Here is a 10273-nt window from a genome sequence, read left to right as displayed (position 1 = left end):
AGACCTGGACAGTGAATAAGGATGACAGGAAAAGAATTGACACCTTTGAGCTCTTGTGTTGGAGAAGAGCACTGAATATCCCATGGACAGCCAAGAGAATGAATAGATATGTCTTAAGAGAGGGTGTAGCCAGAGTTCTCTTTGGAGAATGGTGAGGCTTTGCCTCACACTTTGGACATATTTCTAGGCGGTGCTATTCCTTGTAGAGGGACATGATGTTGGGAAGGGTAGAGGGTGGACAAAGAAGAGGATGACCTTCAACCAGGTGAACTGACATGGTGACTGCTACAATGGGCTCTTGTGTGTCAAGAGGTGTGAGGATGATGGCACAGGATAGAACAGGGTTCAGATCTTTTATTCACAGGATCACTATGAGTCGTACTCGACTCAGTGACCCCTAATAACAACAATTAGAGAATTTGAGTGCCTTTTTGAACATGTATTCTCCACATCTCTGTTCACTCCACTGCCCTTCTAATGCTTTAAGGTGACTCTGAGCCCTCAATGCATTTAGTTTTGCAATACACACCCAGTTCAGCCGGGATTCGAAAGAAACTGAGGTAAGTGGAATCACCCATTAGAGTTGCCGTCATCATTTTGCATTACATCATCAGTTCTGCATACACAGTGAAGCTTACTGCATCATCTTCTTCAGTGAGTGGCCAACAAGGTGGGACAAGTCTTCTGCTCATGTGAAGAAAGTGCTAAAGATACAGATTTACCAGTCCCTTCCAGAAACGTCAGGAACACTATGGGTTTGGTGGTTAGGGTGAGGAAGAAGACAGTGGAAGAGGGGGGAAGCTGAGTTTTAGATAGTGACTATTGACAAAGAACATGTGGGCATTCTAGACACAACAGCCTGATTCAAAAGGAGGTCTCTCCGGACCGGTGACACATTCCATGTTGCTTTGCCTGCCCAGCGCCTGTTCCTGATCTGTACCAGGACTTTGCCTCCAGTTGATGTGGGACAGCCACTCTTTGTTAACTCTAAGATCCCTTGGACTTAACACTTCTCCGCCAGTAACAGGGGTGAGAACCAGACAGAGGCTGAATCCATCTGGGTCCTCCATCCGCCTGGCTGCCAGGGCGGGTTCAAGGATGGGCAAGCAACTCAAGTTAGATTTGAGGCTGGAATGAATGAAGAGCAAGTCTTTCTGGGAAGACATTTTTGACCAGAAGAAAAGGAGTCTTGGGTGACTGTTCACCCATCCTGCCACCATGAGTGTAAAATTGTTTCATAAAGGAGGTGGCACAGGAAAAAAACGATCAAAAAGTGATGGTGGCAGGGTGATTCTTTTTTTTTAGGGTGATTCTTTTGTAAAAAACTAAAAATATTATTTTGTGATTTTAACAAACATTTACAGGGAAGTTAGATTTTCATTCTTGCACATTTTACCCCCTCGCCCTCCCTTCCCTTTCCCCCAGTTGACTTCCCCCCCTCAAAAATTTATTAGTGTTATACAATCACCTTTTGATGACTTTGCTTAAGACCATGGATGGTGCTAGGCCTGACCCACCCCCAGATTTGTCAATTATATGCTTATGGCATGTTGACATGGAATATTTTTACCCCTTGTCAATTATATGCTTATGGCATGTTGACATGGAATATTTTTACCCCCTTGGAACCCAGATTGTCCTTATGTTGCGCCTGAAGGAAGTTCACTCAGGGTGCTCACTAGAGGAGAGGTGGTGAAACTTCATCTCACTTATTTTGGGCATGTTGTCTGGAGGATCCAGTTCTTGGAAGACGGCATCGTGCTGGGAAAGGTCAGAGAGAGAGAGGAAGACCTTGAACAAGACGGACTAGTGCAGTGCCTGCAGCAGCGGGCTCCCGCGGGGTGGAGCGCGTGATGACGCAGCATGCGTGATGACGCAGCACGTCGGGGCCAGGTTTTGATTCATTGTTCCTAACTTGTCACTGTGAGTTACAGTCAACCTGACGGCACCTAACAACAGCGGTGCACATCTACGTAATTCCACCTCCACCACTGTCATGATGGAGGGGACTGTCGTCAGGTGCCAGCCACGAGCAGCCAGCCATGACTGTGGCACACGCGTGCCACCTTCCCCATACTCACCCTCCATTATGCATTTCTAAATGATAATTCCAGGGAGGCAGGTGAAATATCCAATTACATTATGGGTATTGTCATGAATGTTCTAAAACAAAGTATATATGAGTCTTTCTGACTTATGGTCATCATTCATCAAGTTCTTGAGGCTGTAAATCGTAACAGAAGAAGACCGCAGCCTTCTTCCTCAGAGCAGCTGGTGGATTCGAACTGCTGACTTTCCAGTGAGCAGCCTCACTTTTAATCCAGTGTGCCACGAGGGCTCCTTGTAATTGGTACACATACCTCTAAATGTTATTTATGCTGACCACTTCTTCAGCGTCACTTTAAGGATTAGGGCCACCATTAGATCTTGTTATTTCATGTGTTTATATCCTGTGTTTTATTATACTATAAACTCAGTGGTTTTTAAAAAATGTTTTGCAATCCTATATTTTTATTGCATGCATTTAAGAGCATTATACTGAGATGAATGTAGTCACCAAACTGTCGAGGCCCCAGTGGCTCCAGACCGAGAGAAGAGGTCAGGAACTCTTCTGGAAAGCCTGTCCCAAGCTCTGTTGCTAATAATAGGCTCTCTATCTCCAGGAGCTCATATCCAGCAGCAGGAGCGGGTCTGAAGGAGAAAGATGCACAGTCTCCTCCCATTCAGATTTACAACCTTGGAGGAACTACCTGACTCACAGATACACACAAGCCCATGTCTGTGGTGTGGTCGTGTGGGTCAGAAATTGTCGTGTGGGTCAGAAATCTCCCTAAAGGCAGATGGTTGGAGTCCGCCAGCTACTTCTTGGGAGGAAGAGGTGGACACTCTTCTCCGGAGCTATTTACAGCCCCTGAAAACTCCCTGGATGGTCAGCTGTGCATTGGTTCTGACTCCACAACAATGAGTTGTTGCTTTGTTTGTTTAGAAGTAGCAAAGAACTAGAAACACCTCAGTGAATGAATCAGTAGGGAAGCGATAGTACATTCACACCATGGGGTACTATGCAGCCTTGAAGAACAGTGACAAATTCGTGTAACACTGCATAACCTGGACGTGTCTACAAGTCATTAAACAGGGTGAGATGTGGCAGTCACAGAAGAACCAATGATGTGTACAATCACTGGTATTTAAGGCTCAAGGAAGGTTCATACATGGAGGATCATTCAAGTATGATTATCATGGAGGCAAAGGAGGAGTAGAAAATCAGTTCAGTACCACCAACTCACTCCTGTCAAGTTGGAACAAACTCATAGCTGACCCTCCAGTGAATTTTCAAAGACTGTAAATCACATAAGAAGAGATTGCCCATTTTTTCTCCCACAGAGCAGCTGATGGATTCAAACCAACTGCCTTTGACTAGGCCACCAGAGCTCCTAGAAAATGCATTACTAGGTAATAATGCTCTGGTGGCCTACTGGTAAGAATCTGAACTGTGATCACAAAGACATGACTTGAGGCCACCAGGTGCTCCACGGGAGAAGGATGGGCAATCTCCTCCCGTGTGATTAACTGCCTCTGAAAACCCACCAGAGGCTTAGCTATGGGTCCATTCCAACTTGGCAGTACACAACAACAACAACAGCAATAATGCTTGTTAATATGGGTCAAGAGAAAGATAGCATGGATGGATTGGATGATCATACACTGTGGGAATTGTTATCAATGTTATGGAACAAAATTTGCATGAATGATTGAAAAAATCATATGCTTTGTAAACCTTCCCTCAAATCACCACTGCAAAATGTTTAAAATAATATGTCCAGCTGCAGAAAACCAATAGAAGGGTTGCTGTGGGTAGGAATGGGCTCCCCATGGCAGTACGTAATAGCAGAAGAGACGTGATTTGAAACTAATGAGAAGCACTGCCTGACTGGGCTTGTTTAGGGCTCCTCACCACTCAGTGATTTGGTTTTCCCATCTAGAAAACGGGGTGATAAAGAACCCTGGAGGGGCAGGGAACAGGTGATGAGCTCCGAGGAGGGCTTGTGGCTCGGTGCCTGGCATGCAGCCATGCTCTGTGAGGGCTACTTTTGCTGCTGTTTCCTTCGAGCTCTGGGTGAGAAGCATCTCCCTCTCAGAACCTCTGTAATAAGGCTGCTCTGTCTCGCCCAGGTTCATCCGGAAACAGGGCCTGGACCGGCTGTTCCTCGAGTGTGATGCCCACATGTGGCGCCTGGGGGATCGGCGCATCCCGGAGGGCATCGCGGTGGATGGCGGCTCCGATTGGTTCCTGCTGAACCGCAAGTTTGTGGAGTATGTGACATTCTCCACAGATGATCTGGTGACCAAGATGAAGCAGTTCTACTCCTACACCCTGCTTCCTGCTGAGGTGAGTGCCCCGAGAAAGGGAGGGCTAGTGTGTGTGACCTTTGCACAGGGGCAGTTGCTGAAGTCTTGGCAAGGGCTTCCTGTGCCCACATGCACAGTCTGAGGGCAGCCCAAAGTAGGGGGGGAGTGACACCACCCACGAGGAGTATCACTGACACCACAGGGTCCCTCACAGGTGGTGTGGGGTACACCAGCAGTCCACATAGCCCCTCAGGGGTGAATGGGATTGCCCCCTGCAGTGAGACACAGCACCTGTTTGCAAGCCCCTCCTTGAGACCCATCGATCATAAAATCATCTTGATATTCTGAGTGTGTAAGAATAAGACACTTACTGCTTTTGGTCTGAAAGCCATTGCAATATACAGCCTGATACGTACAACGGTGTTAGCACTGCCTGGATTTGCACAGTGGAAACCCTGCACAGCTGTACGGTGCAGCCCTGTCAGAAGATCCTCCTATCCGCTTCAGCCAGATCTCCTCGATCACTAGTCATGTAAAAACTCCTCCCTTTCAACAGCAGGAACCCCTTCCTGATTTTTCCAAACCTTCTTCAGAGAACGTGGCTTTGGCTTTATCAGTTATATTCTGGAAGTTCTGGTGGCCCCAGGGACAGTGAGCCAGGCCCCCCACTGGGCCAGCCCTAGCCTCAAATGGCCAAGAATATGGACTCAGCCCTTCTCCTTGGACTCCTGGAAGCATTTGAAAAACTCAGGAGAGCTCACCACCATTTATATCTATCAAAGGAAGCCTGGCTGAGTGTAGGATTAAAAATTCCCCTAAAACACCCACCCTTGTCGAGAAAGGAGAGGGCTGGCTCTGTGGTGTTGGTGTGAACATGCCGGCTTTCTCATCAGACAAGGGCTCAGGGAGACAGCATTCATCCTCTGTATTTCCAATTCTGTTTCATCCCAATTTCCAGTGCCACAGTTGGTTCCTTTGCTGTTGGGCCTTGGACCTCACCTGTGAGTGACCCACTGTCCCTTCCCTGTCCGTGCCCCCAGTACTGGGCCACACTCCCAGCTGTGTGTGCTTCCACAGATCAGACATGACAGTATATCACACTCACCGTTCTCAGCTCTTGTCAGAGACAGCTCCCCGTTCCTCTGACCCTGCCTGTCGTGTCCCCTCTGAAGGCTGATGGGCAGGTCCTCAAGGGCCTGGTTTTTTATTCTGCACACATGCTAAGCGGTCAGCTTTTGTCCTGCCACCGTGAGCAGCACCCTTTCTCTCAGTTCCAAATCACCTCCTCGCCTGTTGTCTTGTAAGAAATTTCTGTATCATTAAGAAAGGCCACAGGGCACTCGGTAATTGGGCATTTCCCCCGCACTTGATGAAGAGAGCGCAGCTCTGTGGGCTTGTAGCCAATTCAAGCTTAAAGTTCTGATTCTCCGCATCACAGTGGGGAGCTGGGCATAGGAGAGATTGTTTGGAGATGGAGTTTTTTAATGAAGAGACCCTCATCCCTTATGGTCAGTGCTGGGCAATGCCTCATGTCACTCCCTGTCCGGACACACACAACACATTGTATTTTTAATGTATTTAGAAATAATGTACCTGCTGTTATCCTTTTTTTTTTAACACACCCTCCCTTCATCCCCTGCTTTAATGCTGTGCTGATTGTTTTCTATGTTGCAAAATAAACAAGCAAAACCAGCATAGCTAATTTATGAAGATATCTAAGTAGGGGGAAAATTCAGCTGTGAGAAAACCCCGGAAAGCTTAATGCACATTATTTTCGTATATGTTATAGTATATACTCAGCACCCCTGGGAAGTCCCATCTTTTCCATTCCAGCCTCTCTTGTCTTGTCCTCTCCCCCTGAGGGAACAAAGTTAGAAGACAGCTGAAGGCTGTGTCCATAACTCTATTAACAGGCAAGTGTAGTACTTCTCCAAGGGCAGAGCGCAGGCCAGAACGCAGATGCCTGTGGCCCGAGAGTGCTCACGCAGTATTGCTGGTTGTCATTGGTGTGATACTTGTTCACAGTGACTTTATATGCCCGGCTTCATGCCATCTTCATGGCCATCAATGAGTGTGAGTGTTGTCACCATCATAGGTCCCTCTCAGAGTGGGTTCCCTCACCTTCACTGGCCCTCACTTTCACCACCATCCATCCTTCTCATCACATCTAGCAAGTAATCCCAAGTCTTGGACAGTATTCTGTGCTGATCGATAGTTTTCACTAACTTAGATTCAGAAATAGATTGCCAGACCTTTCTTGCTAGTCTTCTGAAACCTGAATGTTGTGACTGACCCTACTGTTAGGAATCCTGGTGGTGTGTAGCTTCAAGCATCAGAGCAACCAACGAGCCTCCATATGTGACAAATTGGTAAAGATTGCTGTAAAATAGCAACCAAGTGGAATTTCTCTCTCTCTCTCTCTCTCTCTCTCTCTCTCTCTCTCTCTCTCTCCTCTCTCACTCTCTCTCTCCAGCTCTTGTCTTTCTTTTCATGTTCAACATCCCTTTATTCTCGGATTCCTAGGATATATTGCCCAAGAGTCCTAGGGGTTGAACAGCAGTGATGCCTGTTCAGTATTATGGGCAAATCCCTTCTGCCAGTTGTGGGCAGACTCCATAAGAGGCTGACAAGAGGATGCCTGGGACGCCTTCCAGCACCAAGTTGGGTGCATCCATTAGACAAGCCTCCCTTTTCACAGAATGAGATTTCAAACTATCCTTTTATCATCAGAATGGCTTATCCTGAATCACGTTGGTTTTACATGTCTTTGCAAAACAAGAGTTCTTCTGGCTCCAAGTTTCCTGGGAAATGGCTGCATGTTTTCCTCTAGTCTTGGTCTTTCTGCTGGCTGATGAGGCATGTCCTAGGATCAGGGTTTACAAGGTTGGGGAAAGGCAACTTGGACACACTCGGAAGAGTGGATTGATTCTAAGCAGCATGGCGCCATGCCATCCGAGACAGCCCAGCCTACCCCAAATAGCACCACACTCCTGGTTGACCCCATTGGCACACAGACAGAACAAATGCGTTTCCAGGAATCACTTTTCATAGCTGGGTGGTTCCAGGGCCGGTAGGACGAGGTCTCAGCTGGCCCTTGTCTCGCCCGCAGTCCTTCTTCCACACGGTCCTGGAGAACAGCCCGCACTGCGACACCATGGTGGACAACAACCTGCGCATCACCAACTGGAACCGCAAGCTGGGCTGCAAGTGCCAGTACAAGCACATCGTGGACTGGTGCGGCTGCTCGCCCAACGACTTCAAGCCCCAGGACTTCCACCGCTTCCAGGTGAGCCCGCCGCACGCTCCACCCCGTGCTCGCCTGCACTGGTGTCCGAGGCACAGCCTGGCTTTTGATAATAATAGTAAAGTCGTCATCATCATTAACCAGTAAGCCAAACCGTAGCCGTTGAGTCAGTCCTGACTTGTCGCCACCCCGCGTGTCGCAGGGTAGACCTGTCCTCCTTGGGCTTTCTTACCTGGGAGCTTTATATAAGGGGCTCTCCAGGGGGTCTGAGCCTCCAGGCTTTAAGTCAGCAAATCACATGCCGTTTGCATCATCTTACTAAGCGCTCCAAAGCTATTCTGACCACCTATTTGTATTAACTCAATAAGCCCCCACAACTGCCTTATGGGGCAGATAATAGCAATTATTATTATTATTATTATTATTATTAGTCCTTGGAGAAGGGCATCGTGCTTAGGAGGGTGGAGGGACAGCGCAGGAAGGGATGGCCCCCGATGAGATGGATTGACTCAGTGACTGGGGTAATGGGGATGGGTGTATCGGAGAATGGAATTGGCTCAGGATAGAGCAGGGTTCAGAGCTGTTGAACATAGTGTCACTATGAGTCACAAGCAACTCAACTGCACATAACAAAAACAAATTATTATTGTTGTTGTTGTTGTTGTTATTAAGCTCTGGTAACCTGGTGGTAAGAAGCTGCCCTGCAATCCCAAAGGCATGTAGATCGAATCCACCAGTTGCTCCATGGGAGAAGGATGAGCAATCTCCTCCTGTGTGATTTACTGCCTCTGAGAACCTGGGCAGAGTCAGCTATGGGTCTGCTCCGGCTTGATGGCACACAACATCATTATTATTATTATTATTATTATTATTATTATTATTATTATTGGCAAAACCAAGGCACAGAAAGACACATCAATTTATCATGGTCACACAGCAAAGTAGTAGCAAAAACCTTGTTCCCAGGTGACATGCAAAGACCACCTCCATTCAGTCAGCACCTCCTGACATAGCTCTTGCAGACGTGTTTCAGGGCACGAAGTGTGTGCACCCAGGGTAATTTCGCTGCCAACTCACAGGCACAGAGTTCAGATCCACCAGCTGCTCCCTGGTGGAAAGACAGGCAGGTAAATCGTCCTTCCTGTGCAATTTACTGTCTCTGAAAACCCACAGGAGGGTCAGCTATGAGTTGGTTCCAGCTCAATGATTAAATAACAACATTGACCTTGAAGGGCAGGATAATTGTTCATTAAGGAGCCTTGGTGGTGGCGTGGCTGAGCACTTGGCTTTGTGGCTTCACGCTTATCTACCACTGAGCAGGAGAAAGATGTGACGAGGTCTGCCTCTGTGAAGACTATGGCTCGGAAACCGGGTGCTATGCTGTGCCCCACCTTACAGGGTCAGCATGAGTCAGGCCCAGTGGCAAAGGGTTGGGTTTGGGTTGGTTCCTCGTTGCGGCTCTCCAGTGAATTAAAGGGTGTTTAACCACTTCCCTGGCCTCCACTGCTACCAAAAATGCCTGCAGACACCAGTCAGTGTCCCCAAGGAGCAAACTTCTCCGTAGCTGACAACTCCTATCTCCAGGGAAGGCCAGGCGTTGGTATTTTTTGATATATTACACTTGGGGGAATTCTGATGAGCAGCCCAATTTGCACACCGCTGCTGTCGTTGAACTTGAAGGATAATAAGAGATGAGACTGTTCTTACCAGCATCACTGTCTCTTGCCAAGCCCAGCCATTCACAGTCCCAGGAGGATCTGAGGCAGGAGGTCTGTTTCCATGGTTCCCAAGGTAGCCTGGCGCCCAGGTCCTACCCCAGACACGCACTGGCTCCCGCTCCAGCCATCACTGTGCAAGGCGGGGGGGAAAACACTCCCTGAGTCTCCTTGCTCTCTTCTTCTCCACGCTCAGGCCTCAGCTGTAAGCACAAACAGAACACCGAACAAAATGATTAAACTAATTACTCTGAGGCCAGAGAGCTGACCCATAGGGATGGTGCGCTGCTTCCCAGGCTGCTGGTGGGGGAAGCTGTGCCAGGCTGGCAACCAGACCCCAACATTCCCCTCTTGTCCCCCTGGCGTAGCCCTGAAGAGCATGGCTGCCCACATCAGGCTTCCAGTCTCTTAGCCTCAGTGTAGCCTCGGAAAGGAGACTATTACAAGTACACTCTCTGCCTTCTCCACGCCGATTGGATCAGAATCTGCAGATGAATGTTGTTCTGCATCATCCTGAAAAGCAGCTGATGGGCTTGGACCACCGACCTGTGGGCTGGCAGAGCAATTCCCTACCCACGGGTCCACCACACCTCCTTGCATATTAAGGAGATCCTGGGTGATTGGATGCTGGTTACAGACAACTTCTGTATTGGAACCACACACATGGGCCAGCCCTCTGTGGGCATTATAATCACAGAAGTAAAAGCGCCTCCATGGTACAGTGGGGAAACTGAGGCACAGAGCGGTCACCCTCCTTGCCCACACCATGCAGATGGTAAAGTAGCCACAGAGAGGTGGTGCCGCACACAGATGTCTCTGGCTCTAGTTGTTGTTAATTATCAAGTCGCTTCCAACTCATGGTGATCCTTTGTGTGCCGAGAAGGGCTTTCAAATCTGTGACCTTTCAGAAGCAGATCGCCAGGCCTTTCTTCCAAGGCATCCCAGGGTAGATTTGTTTTTTTTT

At 48.4% G+C, this 10273-nt stretch overlaps 1 protein-coding gene across 1 annotated transcript in view; it reads left to right on the top strand.

Moving 5' to 3' along the window:
- LOC102869348 (xylosyltransferase 1-like) overlaps positions 1-10273 on the top strand; it is a 211094-nt gene that overhangs the window by 159861 nt on the left and 40960 nt on the right. The window contains exons 6-7 of the mRNA XM_006892717.1: positions 4174-4390; positions 7460-7636. Of these exons, the coding sequence (XP_006892779.1) occupies positions 4174-4390; positions 7460-7636 (394 nt within the window). The remainder of the gene's footprint in view (positions 1-4173; positions 4391-7459; positions 7637-10273) is intronic.

The sequence above is a fragment of the Elephantulus edwardii genome, unplaced genomic scaffold, assembly GCF_000299155.1.
Source record: "Elephantulus edwardii isolate Elephantulus edwardi_28Jun2011 unplaced genomic scaffold, EleEdw1.0 scaffold00117, whole genome shotgun sequence".
In the NCBI taxonomy this organism is placed as follows: Eukaryota; Metazoa; Chordata; class Mammalia; order Macroscelidea; family Macroscelididae; genus Elephantulus; species Elephantulus edwardii.
The sequence above is the reverse complement of the archived record's forward strand: the minus strand, read 5'-3'. Positions and strand labels throughout refer to the sequence as shown.